The sequence below is a fragment of the Annulohypoxylon truncatum genome (assembly GCF_022578515.1).
Source record: "Annulohypoxylon truncatum strain CBS 140777 unplaced genomic scaffold F4807scaffold_52, whole genome shotgun sequence".
In the NCBI taxonomy this organism is placed as follows: domain Eukaryota; kingdom Fungi; phylum Ascomycota; class Sordariomycetes; order Xylariales; family Hypoxylaceae; genus Annulohypoxylon; species Annulohypoxylon truncatum.
The window spans coordinates 143,843-169,525 of record NW_025953838.1 but is presented as its reverse complement, the minus strand read 5'-3'; the positions used below and the strand labels follow the sequence as shown (position 1 = coordinate 169,525).

General features: G+C 37.5%; 6 protein-coding genes across 6 annotated transcripts; 2 read left to right on the top strand and 4 right to left on the bottom strand.

Moving 5' to 3' along the window:
- Nucleotides 1-145: 145 nt before the first annotated feature.
- On the top strand, nucleotides 146-3,739 carry F4807DRAFT_321755 (glycoside hydrolase family 47 protein). The gene is made up of 3 exons (XM_047995159.1): nucleotides 146-3,144; nucleotides 3,229-3,444; nucleotides 3,505-3,739. The coding sequence occupies exons 1-3, from the start codon at nucleotides 443-445 to the stop codon at nucleotides 3,581-3,583; spliced, it is 2,997 nt and encodes a 998-aa protein (XP_047849270.1). The 5' UTR covers nucleotides 146-442; the 3' UTR covers nucleotides 3,584-3,739.
- Nucleotides 3,740-4,224: 485 nt separating this feature from the next.
- Nucleotides 4,225-7,233, top strand: F4807DRAFT_446074 (proline-specific permease). Its single transcript, XM_047999789.1, has 3 exons — nucleotides 4,225-5,097; nucleotides 5,179-5,315; nucleotides 5,466-7,233. The coding sequence occupies exons 1-3, from the start codon at nucleotides 4,913-4,915 to the stop codon at nucleotides 6,809-6,811; spliced, it is 1,668 nt and encodes a 555-aa protein (XP_047849269.1). The 5' UTR covers nucleotides 4,225-4,912; the 3' UTR covers nucleotides 6,812-7,233.
- Nucleotides 7,224-8,261, bottom strand: F4807DRAFT_446070 (uncharacterized protein). Its single transcript, XM_047999788.1, has one exon. The coding sequence runs from the start codon at nucleotides 8,015-8,017 to the stop codon at nucleotides 7,259-7,261; it is 759 nt and encodes a 252-aa protein (XP_047849268.1). The 5' UTR covers nucleotides 8,018-8,261; the 3' UTR covers nucleotides 7,224-7,258.
- Nucleotides 8,262-15,391: 7,130 nt separating this feature from the next.
- Nucleotides 15,392-20,751, bottom strand: F4807DRAFT_446063 (uncharacterized protein). Its single transcript, XM_047999787.1, has 13 exons — nucleotides 20,303-20,751; nucleotides 20,156-20,250; nucleotides 19,640-20,082; nucleotides 19,544-19,581; nucleotides 19,144-19,493; nucleotides 18,379-19,082; nucleotides 17,715-18,318; nucleotides 17,554-17,658; nucleotides 17,146-17,489; nucleotides 17,007-17,064; nucleotides 16,342-16,952; nucleotides 15,965-16,291; nucleotides 15,392-15,891 (listed from the first exon to the last, which is right to left on the bottom strand). Exons 2-13 carry the CDS (start codon nucleotides 20,188-20,190, stop codon nucleotides 15,767-15,769), a joined length of 3,744 nt encoding a protein of 1,247 aa, XP_047849267.1. The 5' UTR covers nucleotides 20,191-20,250; nucleotides 20,303-20,751; the 3' UTR covers nucleotides 15,392-15,766.
- Nucleotides 20,752-21,306: 555 nt separating this feature from the next.
- Nucleotides 21,307-23,614, bottom strand: F4807DRAFT_446047 (phosphoglycerate mutase-like protein). The gene is made up of 2 exons (XM_047999786.1): nucleotides 21,861-23,614; nucleotides 21,307-21,807 (listed from the first exon to the last, which is right to left on the bottom strand). Exon 1 carries the CDS (start codon nucleotides 23,353-23,355, stop codon nucleotides 21,916-21,918), a length of 1,440 nt encoding a protein of 479 aa, XP_047849266.1. The 5' UTR covers nucleotides 23,356-23,614; the 3' UTR covers nucleotides 21,307-21,807; nucleotides 21,861-21,915.
- Nucleotides 23,615-24,321: 707 nt separating this feature from the next.
- Nucleotides 24,322-25,524, bottom strand: F4807DRAFT_454454 (acyl-CoA dehydrogenase NM domain-like protein; the record flags this gene model as incomplete). The annotated part of the gene is made up of 1 exon (XM_048000582.1): nucleotides 24,322-25,524. The coding sequence occupies one exon, from the start codon at nucleotides 25,522-25,524 to the stop codon at nucleotides 24,322-24,324; it is 1,203 nt and encodes a 400-aa protein (XP_047849265.1).
- Nucleotides 25,525-25,683: the final 159 nt, after the last annotated feature.

Here is a 25,683-nt window from a genome sequence, read left to right as displayed (position 1 = left end):
CTAGATATCTTCAACCTAGACCTACCTAGGTATCTTGAGAAAGGGAGATGTTTCAGTAAATCGAATCGCCCTTTCTTGTTCCAGCTTATTGTTTGCTTTTTAGCCTCGGTCGATTGTCTGGGCTCGCTGGCTCGTATTCTGCTTGGATCGACTGAGCTCGACCGTGCTTCGAAGTCGCTCTTGATCCAGCACTTCAACCTTCCTACGCTCCTTATGCACCAGAGCTTGGATAAAAATGCTAGAATTGAGTCTTGGTTGAACTTCGTGTTGTTCCTTTCCGCTTTCTTTCCAGGCTCGTGAGATCAAGACATTGGCTTGACTGCCTTTCGTCTCTCCCTTGCCCCACGTCCCACATCCCACATCCCGCCTCCAGCCTCACAGCTACTCGGGACTCGGCTAGGGCTGAGTAGCTGCCCTGCATATATTACATGCGATTGCAATCATGTTTCGCTTTCGAAGATACCGCTATTATGTCTTCTTTGCTGCCATTGTCGTCTTCCTGCTGTATCGTGTCACTCAGAATAATGAGCAATGGGAATCCGTCTCGGCATCCATTCCCTTAGCCAAAGCCCCACCTAAGTCGTCTCTTGAGCGAGGCTTCGGCTTGACTAATAAGCAAACCCGACCTGGTCCTGTCAAGAGCGAGACTGGGTTTACCAGTGAAGATGACGAACCTCGAGTACAATTGAAAGAGAAACCAGGCAAAGAACCCGAAAAAGTCAAGATTCCTAACCTGAAACCAACGACCGGCGAAGACGATGGTGGCAAATTCGACTCTCAGAACACGGCTACCGCGACGAACCAGAGTCAAGTACGCGTATACGATAAAGATGAGGCTGCGAAGACCACCACTGCTCCATTAATCAGTATTCCAGACAAGAATGTTGGTCAAGGCGCCAAGGGCGTTGGAGGGCCTCCTGGTAAAGGTGTTCACGGCGCACCTGGTGCGCATAAGTCTAAGACCCAGAGCGCAACCACTACAATTCACTGGAAGAAATTCCCCGAGCATTTCCCCGTCCCCAAAGACGAAATAATTCCCCTTCCGACGGGGAAGCCTAAACCTATACTACCGATCCAATATGATTTCGAAAAAGAATCGGCTCAAGCTCGGGAAAAGCGCCTGGATCGTCTTGCTAAGGTCAAGGCCGAGATGGTGCGTGGTTGGAATGGTTATATGACCCATGCCAAGGGACACGATGAATTAAGCCCTGTGTCCAAGAAATTTCGTGACCCGTTCTGCGGATGGGCTGCAACGTTGGTCGACGCACTCGACACATTATGGATCATGGGAATGAAAAATGAGTTCGAGGAGGCACTTCTCGAGGTCGAGAAGATCGACTTCACCACCTCTGAGTTCCGAACTGAGATCCCCGTCTTCGAGACCACTATTCGATATCTTGGTGGACTAGTAGCTGCCTATGATGTTAGTGGTGGTAAAGCTGGAGGGTATGATATACTTCTCGAGAAGGCTATCGAACTTGCCGAAATTCTGATGGACGTTTTTGATACGCCAAATCGTATGCCTGTGCTGTACTATAATTGGAAGCCCGCCTTCGCGAAGCTACCGAAGAGAGCTCAAGCGGGGGTAAGTGTGGCGGAGCTAGGCTCTCTTGCCATGGAATTCACACGACTTGCCCAAATCACAAAGGAAAATAGGTATTATGATGCTGTAGCACGCATCACAGATGCCTTCTACGAGTGGCAAGAGCGGGGAACAACAATCCCTGGTATCTTTCCTGAGCGCGTCGATGCGACTGGATGCAACAGAACCGCGGCATTAGAGATCGCCGCCAAGGAGGCCGAGGTTGAGAAATTAAGGCAAATTGGTCTTCAGGCGTACGATCCGGAGAATACTAAAAGTAGCAAACAGGGCGTGGAAGTGGGAAGTAGCCAAGGTAAATTGGTTAAGGGCGAGACGAGTCGCCTAGAAAGCCGCGCCGTGGGGACGCCTAATGACGACGGAACCAACAAAGTGAAGATCGAACACGGCGGGGAGGAAATGTACGCACCCTCGAAAAAGAGGGTTGCTGACGAGAACGACATGGATCAAGATGACACCACAGTGGACAATCATGACAGCACTTCTGTCAACTCCGAACCTAAGAAGAAGAAGGACAACTGTGTTCCACAAGGCCTTACAGCAGGATCGTGGAGTTCAAATGAACAGTATAGTATGGGTGGAAGTCAAGACAGCACGTACGAGTACTTCCCTAAGCAATGGCTACTCCTCGGGGGCCTAGAACCCAAGTATAAAACCCTGCACGCCAAAGTAACTGCAGCTGTCAAAAAATGGCTCCTCTTCCGGCCAATGATTCCTGATGACCGTGACATCTTATTCTCCGCCAAAATCAACACTCAAGGGAATCCGGAGGTCGACGCGACAACTGAGTGGGAAGTCACTCATCTCACTTGTTTCATCGGCGGTATGTTTGGCATGGGCGGGAAAATATTTGATGTCCCCGAAGACGTAGAGATCGGAAAGAGACTCACCGATGGCTGCGTATGGGCTTATGAAAACACACCTAGCGGTATTATGCCAGAGGGTGCAACTGTCGTTCCCTGTGCCGAAGTCAACAACTGTCACTGGAACGAGACCTTATACTGGCAGTATTTGGATCCTCTTTATGAAACTCGTATGGAGCAGATGGCGGAATACGAAAAACAGCATAAGGACTGGAAATCGAAAAAAGCTCAACAGGCGAAAATGAAGGGACACAAAAATCTTGGCGCGGCATCCGGGGGGACGGCCTCCGCTGGTCTCGTTGACGAGGAATTCGGCAGCTCGCAGGTGGCCACTCAGAAGACTGGGCTTGGGAGTATTGGAATGCAGAAGAGGGCGCCGCCCGCACCACCACCATCGAAAGGGGCCTCGACTAATGATGTTGACAACGGTATCACCCCTAAAAAGTCGGCTCAGGCGGCGAATTTGGAAGATGCGCTTGATATCAATGGTGGCAAAGATGCCGTAGCTGCTTCTGTCCGTGATAATGTCGATCAAGTTCCCCTTACGCAGGAAGAAATCGATATCGAATACCCGGAACCGGAGCGCCCGATGTCCCATGAACAGTACGTAGGGAACCGCATTGAAGCAGAGAACCTCCCGCCTGGTTTCGTCAGTGCCCACTATCATTCTTATATCCTCAGGTTAGTGAAAGTGGTTGACGCCGCATTATGCGTAAGATGTCTGTAATACTCTCGGATGTCCGACTAACCCATACTCTCTCTTAGGCCAGAAGCTATCGAGTCCGTCTGGTACATGTACCGCATCACGGGCGATACGACATGGCAGGACAAAGGATGGAAGATGTTTAATGCTATCGTTAGCCAAACCAGGACCGAGGCGGGCAACAGTGCTATCGACAATGTTCTGTTACCGAATTCGGATAAGACTGACGCGATGGAGAGTTTTTGGCTTGCGGAAACCCTCAAGTACTTCTATCTGCTGTAAGTGATCCCATTTCAAGACAGATTGATGAAATTGAAAATTGCTCACAGCTCGCGCAGTTATTCAGATCCAAACCTTATTAGCTTGGATGAGTGGGTGTTGAACACAGAAGCGCATCCTTTCAAGCGACCTATTTAAATGAAAGGTTGGGTGAAAAAACCGCTAGGCTTAGAACGACATCGGTGGTCTTTGTATAGATTAGAGGAATAAAACAATTCGGTAATGGCGTTTGAAGTTGAGCAAATTTGCGTCGGGTTCGGGCGTTTGCTGTTGGGTAAGGTACCTATTCATTCTACAAGATTCCCGTTTGCTACAGGAAGCGCGGAGCAGATGGGCTTGAGGGCTACTTATTTGGATGTTCCACGCAAGCGACTGGGGTAATGCGTCGTAATCACACCCACACCAACACCAAGCCATTCTGAGTCCTCTCAACGCGCTAAAAGTAGATTATGTCTGCAGAAGACGACCTGAGACATAACATTGCATCCGAGGTCCTCATACATACTTCCACACTGCCAATATTTGAAACGTCCTATACACGATTACCTAAGCCGACGTTACACGGACTTGAAGTTTGCCGACGTTCAGCCCGAGCAAATGGATTTCGGGTAGAAACGGCTGTATTGTCAATATGCCTAAGCCAATTTAAGATACCGAACAAAAAAGATCATGTTCCAGTTGTCTGATGCCCAGATAATGATATTATCACTGCCAATCTATGGTATTATCAATTCTAATAACACAATCGTCTTACCTAGGAACAACTGATTATGAAAAAGATAAATATCCAGTAATGAAGAAATTAAACTTTTAGCCTCTAGTTCTCACTAATGTTTAATCCTAAATTCTAATGCCGGTAGTTTTGAGTCTAAGCCTTACACCTTTAGCCTTAGGAGGGCATTCAAGTTTCCTTTTGATACCAAAGTCTAGACTTCAGACTGCCAGACTAGGTGTAATTACCTAAAGGTAAGAGTAATAATCTCATTGGTTTATCTCTCTCATAACGAATTGAAATAACGTGGGAAATCCTGATCCCCATTCTCCGCATTTCGCTATCCCTCAAGAGGCAACCTTCAACTCCGATCTTCACCGTTCAGGAAGTCCGACCGGCCATGAGGATCCACCTGACGCCACCTACGCCCCATACGCCTGGGTAAGAGGAATGGCAAGATCCACCGCCTCATCCATCGGGGATCTGTCTGCGTCCCTGCCTCTTTAAGGCAAATCGGATGTTTGTTTTAAAAACCGCAAGGCTGAGTCGCGTGTCTGACAGAATTTTTTTTTTTGCTTTTCTTATCTCGTCTTACATGCAACTCACATAAATCTTACCTACTTGCATGTAGTCCCCGACGACGATCTCTCCGCGTAACAAAAGAGCTGCGGGGATTGTACAAGGTCGTTTCGTTGCTGCATGAAGCAGCAAACTTTTCTCTCGCAAACCTTTTCGCAGTGTAGGAGAGGTGGACGATGAGACAAGACGGCGGCGACAATGTGGCCTATGCGACCGACTCCGGCCAGGCCGAGACGGAGTCGAAAGGGGAGCTTGAGCGGACCGCGTCGAATCGCATTGGGGAGATGAACCTCGCGACAGGGCATCAGCTAAAGAGAGGCTTGAAAAGTCGGCATATCCAGTTTCTTGCCCTCGGAGGCGCGTAAGTCGCATATCTGTTCTCTGGCTATCCTTAGCTGTCCAATTGGCGGCGGTGCTTACTAAACGATCCGCGCACTTCTAGAATCGGAACCGGTCTGTTCATCGGTTCGGGTCAGATCCTCGCTACCACGGGGCCGGCACCCTTGTTTATGGCGTACTTGTCTATGATGTTCATCGTGTGGGTTATAATGAACGATTTGGCTGAGATGGTCACGTACCGTGAGTTATTTTGAGATCCATATTCCCTGTCAATGAGAGCATTTCCCAGACATTGGCCCAACCCCAAGGAAGAATATACCCGTAGATCGTATTTAATCCTCTTCGAAGGCTTTTCTCATGTTATGTCTCGCTAACCTGAGATCGGCGCAGTACCCCTGAAAGGAATCTCCATACCATATTTCGTAGGCCGCTTTGTCGAACCTAGTCTCGCCTTCGCCGATGGCTGGAACTACTGGTACGCGTACGCGATGCTCGTCGCCGCAGAATGCACCGCCGGGGCCATCATCCTGCAGTACTGGACGACCGCGGTCCCCGTCGCCGTCTGGATCGCGCTGCAGCTCATCGTGATCCTGCTCCTCAACATCATCGCCGTGTCCTTCTTCGGCGAGGCCGAGTTCTGGTTCGCCAGCATCAAGCTCATCACCATCATCGGCCTCATCATCCTCAGCATCGTCCTCTTCTTCGGCGGCGGCCCCAACCACGACCCCCTGTACTTCCGGTATTGGCAGGACCCGCCCGGCGCCTTCGTCCCGTACCTCGTGCCGGGCAGCACGGGCCGCTTCCTCGCGTACTGGACCGCCTTCGTGCGCGCCGGCTTCTCCTTCATCACGTCGCCCGAGCTGATCGCGCTCTCGGCGGGCGAGACCGTGGCGCCGCGGCGCAATATCCCGAAGGCAGCGCGCCGGTTCGTCTGGCGCCTCGCCATCTTCTACGGCTTAGGCTCTCTCGCGATCGGCGTCATCGTGCCGAACGACGACGGCCAGCTCCTGTCCGGCGACTCCAACGCGTCGGCCAGCCCGTACGTCATCGGCATCGCGCGCGCCGGCATCCGCGGCCTCAACCACGTCATCAACGCCGCGATCCTGACCTCCGCCTGGTCCGCCGGCAACGCCTTCTGCTACTCGGGCTCGCGCGTGCTGTACTCGATGGCGGTCAACGGCCAGGCGCCGCGCGTCTTCGGCCTCACGACGCGGCGCGGCGTCCCCTGGGTCGCCGTCCTGTTCACGCTGGCTATCGCCTGCCTGGCCTTCCTCAACGTCTCGAACTCCGGCGCCCAGGTGTTCGCGTGGTTCACCAACATCTCGACGATCTCGGGCTTCATCGCCTGGATCGTGATCCTAATTACGTACCTGCGTTTTCGGAAGGCCGTGCAGCACCACGGGCAGCTCGAGGCGCTGCCGTTCCGCACCCCGCTGCAGCCCGGCGCCACGTACGCCGTGCTGTTCCTCGTCAGCCTGCTTACCCTGACGAACGGGTTCCAGGTCTTTTTTCCCGCGCAGTGGAGCGCGTCGGGGTTCCTGGCGGCGTATATCACGATCCCGGTTTTCCTGGTGCTGTACTTCGGGCACAAGATCGTGCATAGGACGAAGTTCGCGAGGAGGGTCGAGGACGTGGATATTTGGACGGGGAAGAAGGAGATGGATGACATGTCGGCGGCGGACGTGGAGCCCGTGCCGAGGAATTGGGTGGAGAAGGCGTGGTTTTGGCTTGCTTGAGCCGAAGTAGATGATATTATGAAAAGTTATTTTAGGATAGAGTTAGCGCTTTTGGGAAGCTCTGGATAGATGAATGAGATGTTGAAAATGATGGTCTCATGGTGTTCGTTGTGGAATTAAGATGTCCAAGTTCCACCTTGTTCTACGAGAGATTAGGTCACTGGAACGGGATTGTGACAAAAGACGTCGTACAAAATACGGATTTAACTCGTAGCGTAACACATATCAACTGCCGAAATTACGGTTACCGGCGAATAAGCCTAGCTTTATTTATGTTGTTTGACTATGTCGGGCTTCTGTGAGGGGTGGAGATCGGATGCCCCGTAGCGTTAAAATAGCACCACGGATTTGGCTAGGTGTTCAGCTAGGTACTCACTAGACACGATTGGTGATCATAAGGACTCTCTCGGGGTAATCAAGACAGATATTTACGCTAGATAGAAGTATCTAGAAATCTGGTAAATGAAACCCTATATTTCTCTCCTTATCCAGTGCCAAGATTGCCTCCCCGGCCGCGAGGTCTGTCACGCTAACGCCGACGCTCTTGTATACGACGAGACCTTCTTCGAGCCATCGATTTAATTTCTCTTTCCGAGCTTGGTCGGGATCGTGTTCTCGCAAGTGGGCGATTTTGCCAACTTCAACCATATCGTCTAACTTCAACTGGCTCTGCACAGCTTCTCCGACGTGCGTTAGGATGGTTTCCCGATCATCAACTAAGATGGCGCCTGCTGAGTCGCGCTCCGGGTGAAATCCATTTTCGGTATCGTCAACAATACTTTTTACAAGGTCCGGATCGAGCTCTATCATGTCGGGCTGCCAGGAGCCGATAGCTGAGACGTACGGCTTTTTCGTCCTTTGCCCCTGGCCCAAAATATACTTGGCCGGAAATAAGGGCTTATAGGAGGGCACTGTGCAGAAGATGGCATCGGCATCTGCCAATGCTGTCTCCAAAGACTGGTCGAACTCCGGACCGGAAGGGTCGAGGTACTTCATCGTAGCCGAGGACTTCCAGCGTGCGCTGTTCTCCTGCGCGACTTTATCAAGCATCTCTTTCGCCCTCGGCTCAGAACGATTCACGACGATGATGGACTTAATCTCATTACCCTGCAGAGCCAACGCAAGTCGGATGTGCCAGAGAGCCTGCTTGCCGGCACCGTACACGACGATGTTTTCGGTGTTCCGCCGCCATATGTAGGGGATCATGGCAATTAGCGAGGTGCGGTATCCGGTGAGCTCACTAGCATTGATGATCCCTCTTGGTAAGCCATTCTCATCGCATATCGTCACGATTCCCTGCAACGGCAGTTTCTTGCCGCCGCTTGTCGGCGCAGGGTCGACAATAGTCTTTGTGCCCACTGCCGTGGGTGATGTGAAAAGTCTAAATAGAGTCTTTTGGCCATTTGATCTGTTGACGATGCCGGGGCCGGGTTGATATTGGCGTTCCGTACCTGTCACACGGCGATAGGTGCCACGCCTCCAACATATATAGAATATGAGACTGTTGGGTTGGAATAAGTAGCCTATTGGTTATTGGGAATAATTATTAGGTTATTATATATATGCAGGATTAATTAATAGAATATTTATAGGCGCTTAAAGTGTTAAAATTCGGATCTTAAGTATAATAAATTAAATTTAAATAGTTAAAACGATCTTTTTTTAAAAAAAAAAAAAGGATTAAAAACTTAAAATTTTTAAAGAATTATTATATAAATTAAATTTATATTTTAAGTTTTTTTTCCTTGTTATAAATAATTTTTTAATGGTTTATAAATTTTTTTTCCGGATTATTATACGTGTTTACTTAAAATAATATTTATTTATATTTTATTTAAATTAAATTATATTTTTATAATTATTTAAAAAAATATTTATTCCGGATATTATTAAGGTTTTCATAAAAAATATTTTATAAATTTTAACGATATATTTTTTTTTCTTTCGTTAATAAATAAAAGATTCTTTAAGTTTACGGAAATATTTTTTTAATATTATCGTTTAAATTAATTAATTAAATTAAAATTATTATTTTTATTTATTTAAAAAATTATATAAGAATTAATAAAGATTTTTTTATTTAAAAAATTTTTTAATAATATATTTTTTAATTTAAAAAGTGAATTATTTTTTAATTTTTTTCTTTTTATTTTAATATTTTAATAATATTTTAATTTAAAATTATTATTTTTAAAGGATATATTTTATATTATTAATTAATTAAATCTTTATATTTAATTATATTATATAAAAAAACGACGTTATATACGGAATAAGTTTTTTATTAAACTTAATATATAATTTAATATATTTATTTTTATAAATTTAAGATTAAGTTTAGGACTTAACTTTTAAAAAAATGATTTTTTAATTTTTATTTTTAATAATAATAACGTTATTATTTTATATAATTTTTAAAATTTTAATATGGTTATACGCGATGGTAAAGTTATTTATTAAATAAGAAACTTTATTATTAATTTTTTTATTTAAATGTTTAAATTATATTAAAAAATATATAATATTTTTAATATAATTAAAGTTTTTAATATTTTTATTAAAATTATATATTTATTTAATAATTATTAATAAAAGTTATAAAAGTATTATATTTAAATTTAATAAGTATATAATGTTTTAATAACTTTTAATCGCGTAAGTGTATAAATTTTTAAAGAATAAATTTTTAATTTTAAAAAAAAAGTTAAAAAAAAAAAATAATATTTTTTTTTAATAAGTTTAAGGTATAATAATTTAATTTATTAAAAATGAATAAATATAAGTTTAAGTTATTAATAAGTTTATAAAAATGGCTTATTTATATAAACTTATTTTTTTTATTATTAAAAGAAAAATGAAAAATATTATTATTATTATTTAATAAATTAACGATTAAAAAAAATAAATAAATGAAATTATTAATGATTTTTTTATTAAATGTTATATTTATTTTAATAAATTAAATAAAGCTTAAAAGAAATAATTTAAAAAGTTATAAACTTATATTAAAAACGTTATTATTAAAGTTATAAAGTTTTAAATTTATAATAAACTTATAATTATTAATTCGGTTTTATATTTTATTAAAAAAAAAATTATAATAAATTTTTTATTAATTTATAATTAAAACCTTTTTAAAATAACCGTTAAATTATTTATATATTTTAATTTAAATTTATTTTTTAAACTTTATAATATAAACTTATTATTAACCGATTTTATTTAAAAAATTTAATCGAAAATTATTTCGGAAACCGTATAAGTTTAATTTTAAAAAACGCGTTATAATTTAACTATAAATAATAAAAATAAAAATCATAATAAATAATTTCCTGTTAATAATTTATTTCCGGATTTTTTAAAGTTGGATTTAAATGATTTTAATAATAATAATAATTTTTAACTTTATAAAAAAAACTTACTTAACGATATTTTTTTATTAAAATTTTTTTTAATAAATAAAATTAATGGTAATTAAAGAATTAATAAATGATTAATTAAAACTTTAAAATAATTAATTTAATTTACTTTTATTATTATTATATTTATTTAATTAAATAAATTACTTGTTTATAATAAAAAAGATTTATTAAAATTTTATATTTAATAATTAAAAGTAAAAACGTATATTAAAATATATGTAATAAACTTTTTAAAAGATTATTAACGGATTAATTAAATTAATTTTTTATTAATAAAAAAAAGATAACTTTAATATTAATAAAAAATAACTTAAATTAAAAAGTTAGGATTTATTAATTCCTAGAAAGTTTACGTTAATGCTTTAAAAAGTAAGTTTAAAAATCCTTTAAAAAAACATTAAAATTATAAAAAAATAATTAAATTAAAATATTAAAAGAATATAACTTAATATTTTATAAAATTCCAAGATTTTAATAAAATAATTAAATAATTTAAAATAATTTATTAAATTTACATTGTTAAAATTTTTTTTAATAAAATCATTAAATTAATATATTTTAAATAAAAAAATTTATTAATTATAAATAATAAATTTATATAAGTTATTTAAAAAGCTGGTTAAATTTATAAAAATATATTAATTAATTTAAGTATTTTATCGGTAAAAAATATACTTATTTTAATAAAAAAATATTTAAAATTAAATTAATAAAATTATAATTAAAATTATTCCATTTTAAGTTAAAATTAATCCTTAAAAAATATAAATCGGTTAAAACCGGATAATAAATTTAATTTTAATAAAAAGCATTAATCCGGAAATAAAAAAACATTAAAAAAAATTAATTAAGAAAATATTAATAAATAAAAAAAAAATAAAAAAGTATATTAACGTTATAATTAAAATAATTATTAAATTTTAATTTATTTTATTAAAAAAAATGTTAATAATAAAAAATTACTTCCACTTTTAAAAAAAATCTTAATTATTAAAAAACCATAAAAAAATAATATTAAGAAATTATTTTTTTTAAATAAAAAAGTAAAAGTTAATGCGGCTTTTAAAAATATAATATAACTTTAAATTATAAAAATTAATAATTTCGATTCGGATTTTTAATAAACTTTAATAATTCACCCCATTAAAATTTATAACTTTATTAAAGTAAATTTACGTAATTTATAACTATTAAAAAATTAAATAATAAAACCGATTTAAAGTTAAAAAAAAAAAAACCCCGTAAACCGGAAATAAGTAAAAGATTTATTATAATTATAACGTTTATATATAATTATAGGAAATATAAAGTTAAAGTATTATTAAATATAAATAATTTTATTCTTTTAATATTTTTATTTTAAATAAAAAAATGGAAATTATTTATTATTAAAAAAATTACCCCGAAAATAATGGTAGTTTTTAATAATATATTTATATTTAATGCGGGTAAATATTTTTTAAAACTTATTATATTATAATATTAAAAGGATTATTTCTTATAAGTTAATTTTAAATTAAATAACTTTAATAATAAAATAAATATTATTTTTTTTTATTAATAAATAAAAATTTATAAACCGGTATATTTTTTTATTAACCTTATAAAAATAAAATTTGCTTTTAAATATTATTAAAAAAATTATATTAACCTGGCTTTTTAAGAAATATAAAAGATTATAATAATATGTAATATTAAAATAAAAGAAACTTTAAAATTTATATTTAAAAAATTTTATAAATTTATATACATTATAATTAAAAAGGTAAGATATTAATTCTTAAATTATTAACTTTAAAATTATTTAATTAATTTAATAAAAGGAAAAATACCTTTATAAAACTTTTTTTACGTTATAAATAAAAAAGAATTTAATATTTTAAAACTTTAATTAAAAGAAATGTTTAATATAAAATAAATTAAAAGGTTAATTTTTTCTTACGGAATATTTATAATATTTATCGATAAGTTAAATTTAAAGGATCCATTTTAATTAATTATTAATTATTAAAGATTAAATAATATTATTATATTTATTTATTATTTTATCTTTTTTATTATTAAATTCCAAGCTTAATTTTAAATTATTAAATGATATATTAAAATTAATTTAAAGTCCGGATTTTATTTTATATAAATTAAAAAAAGTAACGAATAAAAAATAATATTTTAATGTAAATATAATTTATTCGAATATTTTATAATGCTTTTTAAATTTATTAATATACTTATAACCTTCCAAGTTATAATAAATAATATTTTTAAAAACTTTATTAACGTAAGGTTATTTATTTATTTTAACAATTTTTTAATTTATGTTAACATTATTAAAAAATATAATATATTTATAAAAAAAATATTAAAAAAATTCTCGGAATATTACTTTATTATAAACTTAAAAAAATCTTTTTAATAAATATAAAAAGTAAAATTCTTTAAATATATTATCGGTATTAATAATATTTTAATAATATAAAATAAAATTAAATATATTAAAAATTAATAAACCTTAAAATCCTTAAAAAAATTTTAATAATTTATAAGTTTTATAAACTTTTATTATTATTTTATTAAGAACTTTTTTAAATTAATGCGACTTATTATTAAAATAAATAAAGGTAATAAATAAAATTAAAAATAAATTAAAGAAATAAATAAAATATTTAAAACTTTTAAATATTATTTTATTTAAATTTTAATTATAATATATTTTAACTTTATAAAATAAATATATATAAAAATAAATATTTTTAATTATATTTTTAATGTAATATTTTTTTAAAAGGATAATAATGGGAAATTATAATTTATTATTTTTTATTTTTAAAAGTTTATACCGGTAAAAATAAATTATAAAATTTACGATAAAAAATTTTTAATAATAATAAATACTTTTAATAAATGGTATTAATATTTAAAAGAAATTAAATATTATATTAAAATTTATTTAAATTATTAAAACTTATTATATTTTATTATTATAAAAATTTTAAATTAATATTAAGCGTATTAAATATAAAAATTTTCATTATATTAATTTATTATAAATTATTAACCGGGCAAGTAAAATAAAAAAGCCGATATTTTATTAAGATTATTATAATATTACCTTAAAAAAAGGAAGAATTAAGAATTAACTTATTAAAGCGGTCTTATAAAAAAAATATTTTTTATATTTATAAAGATTATTTTTTTTTTTATCCCCCGCCGTTTTTATAACTTCGGTAAAATTTTATAATATATTAACCTTTAAATAATTTAAAAAATTTATTAATTAACTTAAAGAAATAATTTAATAAAACTTAAAATATATTTTATAACTTAAAAAATTTTTTAAAAATATAAAAATCATTAATAAAATTTTATATATAAAAAAACTACCTTTAAATCTTAATAAACTTTTAAAAAAAAATTATTTCTTTAAAATATAATATTTTTATAATTAAGTATATAAATATAAATAAAACCTTTAAATTAATTACTTAAAATTTTTAATAATTAAACATTAAATTTATTATTAAAAATTATATATAAAAATATTTAAATTATTAATAAAATAAAATTTAACGTTATATTCCTTTTAAATTATTATAATTTATAAAGTTATATTATATTTTTTAATAAATTATAATTATAAATTTTATTATAAACTTACCGTTGTTAAATAATTATAACTTTATATAAATAATAATGAATATTTTTATAAAAATAATATATTTTATTTTTTTTAAAAAAAAAAAAAAAAATTAAAAATTTAATATAAATTTTTATTAAGTAATATTAAAAATTATATAACGTCCTTTTTAATATAATCTTTAATTAAAATTTTAAGTTTATTACTTATTTATAAAAAAACTTTTTTAAATTAATAAATATTAAATTTTATATAAATATAACTTTTCATTTATAAATTAACGGTTAAATTAAATAACTTAATTAAATTTTTAAAGTTTATTTCCAAGTTTTTATTAATTATAAAATAAATAATTAAAAAAATTTACTTATTATTATTAAGTTTATTTATAATAATATTTTTTTAACTTCGTTTAATATTATTCCTTTTTACGTAAATTATAATTATTATTTAATAACTTATAACTTATTAAATAAAATACTTTAAAACTTAAGGAATAAATTATATACTTATTAAATAACTTAAATGCATAAATAAATTAAAAAACGATTAAAAAATAACCGTTAATATATAAAAAAATAAATTAATAAATAACGTTAAAAAATTCTTATATATAAATAAAGTTAATTAATTATATTAAATATTAAAAATATTAAAATTAAACACTTTATTAAAAAATTAAATAAAAAAATATTTAATTTTTTTAAAATTTAAAAAATAATTTTCTTTATTATTATTAAACTTATTTTATTTATAAGTTAAAAAATTTATAACTTATTTTATATTTTATTTATTAAACTTTATTACGTTAATAATTAAAAAATATTTAACTTTAATTAAATCTTATAAAAAATAAACTTAATAAAATTTAAAAATTATTAAATAAATAAAATAAAAAATTTTATTAAAGTTTAAAATAAAATAAAATATTTAATTAAATAAGAAAGTTAATTAATTAAAAGGTATTAAATTTAAGAATTATATAAGCATATAATTAACGAAGGTATACGTAAAGTAGTTAAAGCATTCCACCGGTTACATTTTAATAAGCTTTAAAATAAATAAACTATAACTTAACGCTTAAGGACGAGCTTTAAAAAAAAGGGAACTAGTATTACACAGCGATAAATGCCACACCTCCAATATACATAAAATACAAGATTGTTAGGTTAGAATAAGTAGCCTATTAATTATTAGGAATAGTTACCAAGTTACTACATATATGCAGGATCAACTAATAGAATATTTATAGGCGCTTAGAGCGCTAAAGTTCGGATCTTAGGCATAGCAGATTGAACTTAAATAATCAGGACGATCCCCCTCCGAAGAAGAGGAGAGGATCAAGGACTTAAGACCCCTAGAGAATTATTATATGAATTGAATCTATATTCCAAGCCTCTTCCCCTTGTCACAGTACCTACAGAGAATTCCCGGAGGCATCCTGAGAGTAAAGTCTGGAAAGTGATTATTTTGTTCTTGGAAAGGCCGATGAGCAACCGATGCACGGCCGAGTCGGAGAGCACTTTAAGACCGCTCATCCTCGGCAATTAGAATGCACTAAGGGAAGACAGTTATGGTTTCTTCCTTCAAGCTCTTTGGTCTTGGTATTGTTGCGATTTACGACTAATATCTCAGTGGAGAAATAGAGGGGGGAAAGAGGATAATAGTTTGTCCCGTTCAGTATGGTCTAGCTGAAATACCGGGATTAAACACGTAGCAGTAGGTAGGAGAGCGGTTAAAAGGCACAGCCAAATATTTCACTTCACCACTTCGGACATAAGAATTGAAAAAGAAAAAAATTTATTTAAATTTGGTAAACAGAGGAGTTTATACTGAGATAACCGGGTCAAACAAATCAATCATTACAAACCTGCAAGTAGACTATCGCGGACGGGAAGATCAACGCCTAAGGTGGAGGAAATTTAGACGGTGGAATCGTTGGCCAACCAATTCTCGGAATTCTACCCCCAAAAACCTCAAACTTCTCGAACCTATAAAATTCAGACTGGTGTCTTCTTGGACAACTTGAAAAAAGCGAGTATTAGTAATATTCTATACATGGGTAGTCGACGATCAAAGATTTTGGGATATGGGTACCTTGATGATCTTCCTGTAGCTTCCTCGGGAATCCGCTAATAGGAAATAGTTCTTTCTTTAATTGCTTCTCTTTGTGAAGTACCATCAAGACCTCAGTTTCGGCAAGTTCGTGCGAAATTCTAATAGTATGTTGAAGAAGGAATTCACCGTTTTCTATCATGTTTGACAAGGTTTCGTCTGAAATTATAACGAAATCTTGCTTTGGGTTATGTGCTTCTTGAATGACAAATTTTGGAGAACAAGACTGTTGTTGGAATCCCTTCAATACATTCCCTAGCTTTGAAAGGCTGTTGCCCTTCCCGGGTAATAATCGACACTCAATTGTGCCTTTAAACACGTTAACTTTCAGATAATGGTTTCAAAGCCAGAAAGCTTACCAATACACTCATATTCCCCATTCCTACGAATCTTCTTGATATCGCTTTGGTCAAAACGATAGAAGAAACAAGATGCTATCAATTGATCCGCGATATTCTGGATTTCGGCGTCGCTTTCGTCGTACCATTTTTCGACTGCTTCGCAACACTTATCTATTTTGTTGAAAGCATCCAATTGGATCGGATCATCCAGTGTCACATTGATTCGGCGGTACCGCTGTTTGTCAGGCGTATCCGGAGACCGTATTTGGAGCCACTGATGCCATATCTGGTCACAATCCATACTGTTCATAAGATGGTCGTAGCCGAATCTCGCTAACTCCATGAAATACGGGCGCGTTGTAAGGTCCTCTGTGAGTTCCGTACTTCTCAGCACTTGTGATGTATCAATAGAAGAAGAAGTTTTCGAATCACGCCTTTCGGACCCTGTCCCAAGAGATAGCAAGATATCGGGACGAGTAACTCGGCTGTCTGGCCATATCGCTTTGCCCTCAATGTCTGCAATGATGACTGGGTTGTTATGATAAAGTGCACCATCCACATATTTTTGACCAGATAGTGTGTGAGAGAACGGTTCAAAAGCAAGGGGCGCAGCAGATGTTGCTCTTGCACTAGAAAAATAATGAGCATAAGTAAATATCAAATGAAAATGGAATAGGACATACGCTTCCCATAGTAAGATTTCCTTTTTTGGTAATTCAGGGCGCTGAAAATGGTATAATGCTAACTATTGTCAGTCTGAACCGGTTTAAATTGCACACTTAGGTATGTGCAAACAAAATATTTTCATGATAGATGACTTACGGATTTCCGTAGATTTTCGGTTATAGTTACTTAAAACTACAACTCGACCTCGCTGGGTTGTGGTGGTAACCGCCACCTTTAGAGGAACATTGTTGTGATCCTTGGTGCCTCCAAACAGTAAATCTGTGGCGAACACGTCCTTGAAAGCCGTCTCTAACGGCTCGGTCTGGAATTTTCCACGGTTCCATCCCCAAAAGAAGAATTGACTGATTCGACCAATCAATGGAAGCTTCGACAACCGAGGGGTCGAGAATGCTTTCTTGGAGAATTCTTCAAACATTTCCTTGCATTTCTCGACGCCCATTCCTCCGGGACCCAGTCCTAAAGCAATGATCCCTCCAGCACTATCAACATTATTAGCGGATATAGATAACTTTTTAGAGGTCTTTGGCGTGGCTAGTGGTTTACCTGGTACCTACAAGCAAGTCAAAGAACTCACTTATAGGGATTCCACCTAGGCTTTTTTGAATTTTCATCAATATTTCCAATTCCATGACGCCTCGTATTCCACCCCTATCATAATTCCCAGATTAGCTTTATTTCACATTTGAGTAGAGCTTAATGCTTACCCATCTAATGACATCATCCGTATACCAGCTTGGTTTGGCTTTATCACACCAATCCATGGCTTCTCCCAAGACTTATGGCTGGCGAGAGGGCAGGACTCCAGCCAGAAAAAGCCCCCTCTTCCCAAAGGCTTAGCAACAGCCATTAGGCATGAGCTACAAATGACGTGCCCGCATGGAAGTGGATGTTCAGGTATTTGATCTAAGCACCAAAGGCAGGCAGAGTGGCTGATACAATGATCGATGCCTTCCATCTCCCCATAAAACTTGTTGACGTTTTGTTGGTGGATTTCCGAGGCTCTGCTGATAGAGTCAGAACGCTGACGCATCTCATTAGTGCTAAAGCTTTTCATTAGGTCTTCCAGCCTCTTTCCAATTATACCTTCTAGTTCTGCGAGAAAATCCTCTTCAGAATGACTGGATGAGTGCTTTCCCGGATCATGGCCCTTGCCATTTTTGTATTGATGGTTTTGATGACCGTCTGGTCCATTTGAACAAGGCCAGCTACCAACATCGCTGGTTTTTGTGCATGGCCAGAATTTATGCCAGAAGAGACCTGCAGCTTTTTTACATTCAGGCCATAGTCGGCGCAACGAATTTTCATTCACTATTATACTGTTAGCTACGTTGACATTTCAATCTTGTCTATCGAGGAAGGTACGCATACCGCCTATCATATTGTTCCTATAGATGTTCAAGTAAAAACACGAAGCCACAAAATCGCCAAGCTTGCACCAAAGTCTCATACCGTTGAGCTTACCGAGGTCTCGTATAAGCTTAGCTAAAGTGAAGATCGTGCTGCTGAATTCAAATGAAACAGGGTTGAGTTCAAACCAAGCTTCGCTGAAATCGAATGGTTTATCAAGGCTGGAACCAAACTGGTTTAAGGCCGTTCGTACGTAAAGAGGCAGTTTTGCGGCATTCATCTTCATGCCAACCGCTGCTCTTTTTTGGTGTGATTCTTCACAGGCGGTTTTCACCACTCTGTAAAGTCCTTCGGTCTGTTTGCGCAGTCTAGTCGGCTTTTTTTGATTAGAGAAGTGTACCACTGTGATCTTGGCGTAGTAGCATCTTAAAAGTGCCTCTCCGGAATTGATAATCGGCACTTCTGTTTGGGGATTATCCATATACTTCTTGTTCTTCTTGTTCCAGTATTCAAGAAAGGGGCGGAATTTGGGCTCCTCGTAGATCCCCCTGACATTATCCATCATAGATCTCGTGGCTCTTTCACTGTCTTCGTTTTCTAGCTCAACATCATCTTCACTCCTGTTAAAAGCCAGAACTACGTGTGGTAAGACGGGTTTGTTATAAGATTGCTCCATTGCGTAGTGTGCCCAATTGATAAGGTCGTAAAAAGCATCAACGTGGCGCCTAAGTGATAATTGATGGTAAGTATGATTTTTATGATTAGATTCCAGATAGGCACTCTTACCGTCTATTCTCTATGACGTAGATAATTACGTCTGAAAAGATGTAGAGAATTCGTGGGTAGAGGTTTGAGGCGATGCCTTGCCGACCTTTGGTGTCATCTCTGGAACCTTCCCACTCAACCTTTCTGGGCTTGAATTCGGTTAGCCGTTGCCGATTTGCTTCTGCTTCATTACTAGCGGCTGCTATGGGATTTTCACCGCCATGCATCCCCTCACAGTCCGCATATAGTAAAGGATCCGGAGAATAGATGGTGGAAGGGTCATTATACAAGTGCACGTCTGCAGATGTAGAATGGTAGTTATCTCGTTTACCAACAATGGGGGTCGCTTGCTCACGATCATGGGCAGAGAACTATTTAATATTCAATATTAGTCTAACATCAAAGTGGGTGTGATGCTGACTTTGATGAGTAAATTTATGAGAGCGCTTTTGCCAACGCCTGTGAACTTTTAGTTTAAACATAATAGTTATTTCGGTTGGGTACATGTAAACTATACCTGTGTCACCCACAAATGAAACCATGCAGGGATGTGTGCTTAGAGGATTGATGAATGAATCTTCTAACAGCAAAGAATGATAAGCTGACCCTTCACCTAACATATAGTCATTTTTCTCATTTTTGGTGACGCCAAACCACATGTTCTTTGAACTGTCTAATTGAATAGACTCTTCCCTAGGCGTTGTGCCAAGAATGGAAGGAAGCGGATACTTAAGAATCTGATAGACGATTTTGGCATCTCGAGGGTCTGACTTCTCATGATTGATGCCCCTTCCCGGTCTATGAGCACCTTGTTCTAACCAATGGTTGGGACACAAAAGCAATCCGCATTCTGTGCAAAATGTAACTTGCTCATGCCCGCGGCAAGTTTCGCATATATATGGTTCTGCCTTCTCGATATATGGACTGTCTGGCTCGGATATGAATACTGCTAAAAAGTCCCTAACAGGAATCAGCAGTAGAAAACAACAGTATATATAAGAGAGGCAAGAACTGGTCAAGAGAGAGCACATACCCTGGTGGCTCAGGAGAATGCTGAACTACATCCATGGAAATACCACCCTGAATGTCATTGGGAGTCAAGTATTCGTATGACCTATTGGGAGAGGTCTTTAAAGTTATTAGTATGTTGATGGAGTATATGGTTGATTGAGGATATTACATAGGTACCTATTGGACCAAGTACTTAGTCGAGCACCTGAAAAGCTACTGTAAGTAAGCCGGGAACGAATGTTCGTAAACAAAAAGATTAGTATCTAGGATACGCGGGAGCTTGAAACAATGTGTAAGTCCTTAAGCGAATGTGAGATATTGCTGAGCTTTATGTTGTTAGATGAATGAAGAAGAAAGAAGATGAGGAAGATATAAGAGAAGGGATGGGATGAAGGGGTGGGGGGAAAGAGCAAAACACCCAAAAATTCTCAGAGGTTTCTGGCTGCATTTTGAACCGGAGATGCAAGATAACCAGGCGACGGCAAGTCCGATCGCATGCCACATGATTACAGTTTAAGATATCACAAAAGCTGATCCCTCACGATTTGATCAACGATAGGTTAACAGCGTTATCAAGTCCCTACGATCGCCGATTTTATGTAGCTGGAACTACGTTAGCCGAGCTAAAAAAAATATGATTGATTGGATAATACAAATTACACTTAAATATATATATGTATTGTACTTCCCTAGGTATGTCATATCACAGCCTGCTTATAAACGTGGGATTCATGGGAACTAATTAGGTAGGTAGGTAAGGATTCTTCCCCCGATTTCGGTTACTTATACCATAGAGGTATGCAAGTTGAAGCCTCGCCAACGTCGCAGTGAAAAGGATAAGCTACATGAAATCTTTTTAGTTATCAGGCCGAAGACGCAAATGCTACGGACGCAGGAGGCTGTATGTAGGTATGCAGCCACTTCATGTTACAATGTGAGTGCGTTATCTAAAGTAAAGCATTACTAGGTAGTTTTTACCAATAAAAATATAGGTTGTCCTTTTTCCTTAACCGATGGCAAGCTATTATCATCACTTATGATTAGGTTGATCAAATGTGCAAAACTTTACGTATTAAGATAACATAGGTAAATGTCCCCGAATTATGCTGTACTCGGCGATCAATTTCATGATGCCAATGAATGACTACTGGTACAAAAAAAGTAGGTACATATAAGAAATCACCCATGGATGCTACTGTGAACTCAAAGTCCATCAATGCTAGGTACATTATCAAGGGGTATACAATATGTATCTACCTAAAGTTGTCAACCGGAAGATGAAACTTACCTAGTACACACGTAGGTACCTAGGTACCTACGATGGGTACCTCCTTTATAAGCAGTCGTTGAACTTATGAATTGGTTCATGATCAAACAGGGAAATCTAGTTGTTATAAAGCCTTGGCATCCTTTTCTGCCTGAGTTGTCAGATAGATGTAGATTTCCTATTTGGTACCTAGATAGGTAGTAGATCCCCCTTATTGCTAACTGGGCGCTTCCAAATATTACTGCCTCGAAGTTCTAAAAAAAATTTCATTGCCATGATTTAATATCTAATGGATATTTCTTTGTTACAACTTGCCGTGGATAGCTTATAGTTATTAAAAGATATATCCAGCTCCCTAACTAGGAGGTTAACTGCTAAGAAGTTGGCTGATCGTGCACTCATTGGCCCTTGACGTAATTAGTGGCTTAGAAACAATTCCTATAGATGGATAAATACTTACCCACCTAGGTATCTACTTTCTTCTATCATCGTTCCCTAGCGTACCTAGAGAATATTCAAATACAGCGACAAGCGCTTTTCCACCTCTTGTTGCCATGGGTAACTTTAAGGGCGGCTCGTACTGCAGCCGTGCTCACGAAGTCATCAAAGTCGCACGATCCATACTTGTCAATCTTGCAACCAGTCTCTCCTAAACCAAAATTCGCGCCATCCATTATTAATTGAATCCTTCTTTCACTACCACAGTCCAACCGTTTCCAAAACATCGATGCAGCAAAGGGCATTAGTTTCGCTGACTGCCAGCCTCTATTCGGATCAGCTGGACCCGTGGACGGGTATGATTTATCAAACGCAAGCCCCAATGCCGTCAGCCCCAATGCGATAGTCTTGTCATGACCGAATCCCAACGAAAGTTTTGGACCTTCGTCCTTCTGCAGGAAATTCGTCACGTTGCTGACTAATAGACTGCCAAGAACACTGCCCATCTCGCCAGGTAATCCGTAGCCGGCAAATCCGCGCATCTGGAGGTCGGATTCGTACTCGCTATCCAATATTTCTTCAGGCAGGAAGACGTTACACCACGGAGACGAGCCAATACCGTAGACAGCTGTTTCGTACGCGCAAGCATATAGCATCCCGTGAATATGTTCTTCGGTAAATTGGACACCTGGATAGGCCGCAGCAAGCGTATCGTTGACACGCCTGGCAATGGGCGGTAAGTAAATGGAACGCCACGTAGACAACTTGTCTTCGCCAGACCTTTCATCCCACTTTTCGCAGGTATAGTGAGGCGTGATCCAGCTGATCGTATCGTCGTTCTCGCCAACAATACTCAGGGAGGCGGTGGTATTTGAGCCACGACCGTAATAGCCATCCATGAACCATCTAGCCGACTCCACAACTCGGTCCTCATCACCTGCTAGCACTTCGGTCTCGGTATATAAGTCCGGATAGTGTAATCTTAGAGCGACACCATGATCGAATAATTGCTTTCGACCGGAGGCTGTGAGGTCATCTGTGCCCAAAGTGCTGTTCCATCCATCTGCTAGAAAAGACCAGGCATCTGGAAGCTGAGACTGGGGGTCCGAGAATAGAGCGCTGTTATTGTTGATGTAATATGATAGGTTCTGAATAACAAGAAGCTCTTCAGCGTGAGGATGCCGACTGCCGTGTCTGTGAACGAGGAACGCCTTGGATACGGTGCAGCCAGGGGGTGTGCCTGAGAGCAGCGTTTCCGGGGTGTTTGAAGGAACGAAATAGGGTGATCGATGCCCTAAGTGCTTATATAAATCGAAGTTATTCTCGTTCACTGTGGGTGACCATATTAAATCAAGGAGCGTGGTGAATTTGGGTCCACAGAAACGCAGTAGCAGCATTGCCCCTGAGACTAGGCCCAGGACTAACGCAAGGCGACATCGTCTACGCGCATTGGGCTGCCGGTAGGTCCTGTTATGAATCTCTTCGTATGAATGAAAGTCCTGCTTATCATCCTCCATGTCGAATGTGCTGTCTGAAAATGTTGAAGTGGGGGTGTTGGCACGAGCGGCTTGTTCTCTGTAAGGCTTTAAATGGTCTGTAGAGGCTCCAATAACAATCAAAACAGGCTCGACGCTTATCGTAAACTAAAATGCTGCAATAGTACCGTAGAAGAAACACATATTTATGAGGTTCAGATGATTGATGTCATAATTCATAGCCTACCTTGGCGTATGATAGATACGACGATAGAAGTTGGAGTCTTCAAGCGCGCGATTGTTGGGCATAAGATAGGTGATGTCATACCATTTTGTGATAAGGTGGTATTGGGCTTATATGCATGAACAAATACAGTAAACCTTGGCCATAGCGATTCTACTATACAACGATATTTTTATATAACGATATCGTCAAGGGGATTTTGCGATTTTGTATGTAAAATAACGATATTTTTACCTTAACGAAATATCGTTAACTTTTGAGCCTCCTACCAAAACAATCGTTATGGGGAAGTCAACTTTCAATTAAACAACACCAAAAATAGCACTAATAAAGTAAAATATTACCTTCAGTATTTAATTCTACTTTTATATTATTTTTTTTCTTTTTTTGGAACCAGCAATTGACAGATTAAGAGCAAATCGACGAGATATCCAGGACAAGATTTATAGTAGAATTCGGGGCAAAGAACAATCAAAAGTTCTTTAAGTATCTCCAAGGTACTCTTGCTAATAATCTAGGCTCAAGGATACCTATAAGGTACACAGCCCACATTTCGGGTGGATACCCCTACATAACGATAACTTCACATAACGATATAAGAGTGGTGTTTTTTGAGCATCGTTATGGCCAAGGTTTACTGTACAACCTGCACGTGACTAAGCACCGATTAGTTAATATGCACGATATAAGCAATGCCCCTCAGCTGCTCCATCAATGAAAGTATTAAAGCTAAATCTTGGAACATTTTCCAATTACACAAACGCCTAGTAACTCCTCGGCAGCTGCAACACTTTCTCGCTGATATAATTCATGATCATCTCTCGACTCACGGGCGCGATACGAGGCACAAAGCATTCTCTCAGCCATCGTTCAACATCGTACTCCATTGCATATCCCATTCCGCCGTGTGTCATGACCGCCCTTTCGCACGCGGTAAATGCTGCTTCAGCAGCTAGATACTTGGCAGTGTTAGCAGCTACCCCTATCGCATCTTGCTTGATTGATTCGTCATTTTTGCTACTATCATAAAGTCGTGCGGCGTGGTAGGTAGCCAGTTTTGCAGCCTCGAGATGCATGTACGAGTCCGCTAACGGATGGGCGATGCCCTGGTTGGCGCCGATAGGTCGCTGGAAGACGACGCGTTCGCGCGCATACTCCGCCGCCTTCTTCAGAGCGGCGTAGCCCAGCCCGAGCGCCTCCCCCGCGAGCAGACAGCGCTCGGCGTTCATCCCGTGTAAGATTATCTTAAAGCCTCGGTTTTCTGGCCCGATTAGAGCATTCGCCGGGATCCTGTAACTGTCGAAGAATACTTCGTTCGCATCTACCGCGCGCCCACCCATTTTCTTGATTTTCCGTATATCTAACCCGGGAGCATCCTTATCTAAGTCAATGCAGAATAGCGACAGCCCTTCGCTTGGCTTCTTTACTTCTTCCAAGGATGTCGTGCGCGCTAGAAGGATCATCTTCTTGGCTACCTGGGCGCAAGTAATCCAGATCTTCTGGCCAGTAACCTGGTACGAACCGTCCGCCTGTTTCTCGGCTAAGGTTCTTAGTTTCAGTGTATCCAGGCCCGTATCTGGTTCTGTTACGCCGAAACAAGTCCTCCACCTTCCCGAGATGATATTAGGTATTGAACTTCCTAACTGCTCTTTCGTGCCGAATTTAGCTAGGGGCTGTGTTGCATAGACGTTCGCATGGATGGCCTGCGCACCCGCCATGCCGGCCCCTGACTCGGTGATTGTTTGCATCATCATCACTGCTTCGGCGATACCAAGTCCAGACCCACCCAATTCTTCTGGCAACGCGATGCCAAGCCAACCCCCCTTAGCTAAGGCAGCGTGGAACTCTGCGGGATCCTCCTCCTTCTGATCATGCTCTTGCCAGTATGTGTTTGGGAATTGGGAACATATGGAACTGACTGCTTCTCTTACCATCATCTGACTTTCCGTGAAGCCCGTCGTTTCCATGATATTTCGACGAGGGGTAGCTGAAAACCCATGATGGCGATTCGGCCCTAATGATGGGACTCGGGATGCTACTCTCGTCATCTGCGGATGAGCAGCAAAGCACCGCAGCTGGGAGACATGGTTTATCAGTAGTCGTGCCATTATACGTAGCTAACCACA

Coding starts and splice junctions, on each gene's coding strand:
- F4807DRAFT_446070 (XM_047999788.1), bottom strand. CDS start 8,017: ATGATCCCCTACATATGGCGGCGGAACACCGAAAACATCGTCGTGTAC.
- F4807DRAFT_446063 (XM_047999787.1), bottom strand. CDS start 20,190: ATGGATGTAGTTCAGCATTCTCCTGAGCCACCAGG. Junction 19,083..19,143: donor TACGTCATAGAGAATAGACG/GTAAGAGTGCCT, acceptor ATTATCACTTAG/GCGCCACGTTGATGCTTTTT. Junction 16,292..16,341: donor TGGGGAATATGAGTGTATTG/GTAAGCTTTCTG, acceptor ACGTGTTTAAAG/GCACAATTGAGTGTCGATTA.
- F4807DRAFT_321755 (XM_047995159.1), top strand. CDS start 443: ATGTTTCGCTTTCGAAGATACCGCTATTATGTCTTCTTTGCTGCCATT. Junction 3,145..3,228: donor TATCATTCTTATATCCTCAG/GTTAGTGAAAGT, acceptor ACTCTCTCTTAG/GCCAGAAGCTATCGAGTCCG. Junction 3,445..3,504: donor CTCAAGTACTTCTATCTGCT/GTAAGTGATCCC, acceptor CAGCTCGCGCAG/TTATTCAGATCCAAACCTTA.
- F4807DRAFT_446074 (XM_047999789.1), top strand. CDS start 4,913: ATGAGACAAGACGGCGGCGACAATGTGGCCTATGCGACCGACTCCGGC. Junction 5,098..5,178: donor TTTCTTGCCCTCGGAGGCGC/GTAAGTCGCATA, acceptor GCGCACTTCTAG/AATCGGAACCGGTCTGTTCA. Junction 5,316..5,465: donor GGCTGAGATGGTCACGTACC/GTGAGTTATTTT, acceptor AGATCGGCGCAG/TACCCCTGAAAGGAATCTCC.
- F4807DRAFT_446047 (XM_047999786.1), bottom strand. CDS start 23,355: ATGGAGGATGATAAGCAGGACTTTCATTCATACGAAGAGATTCATAAC.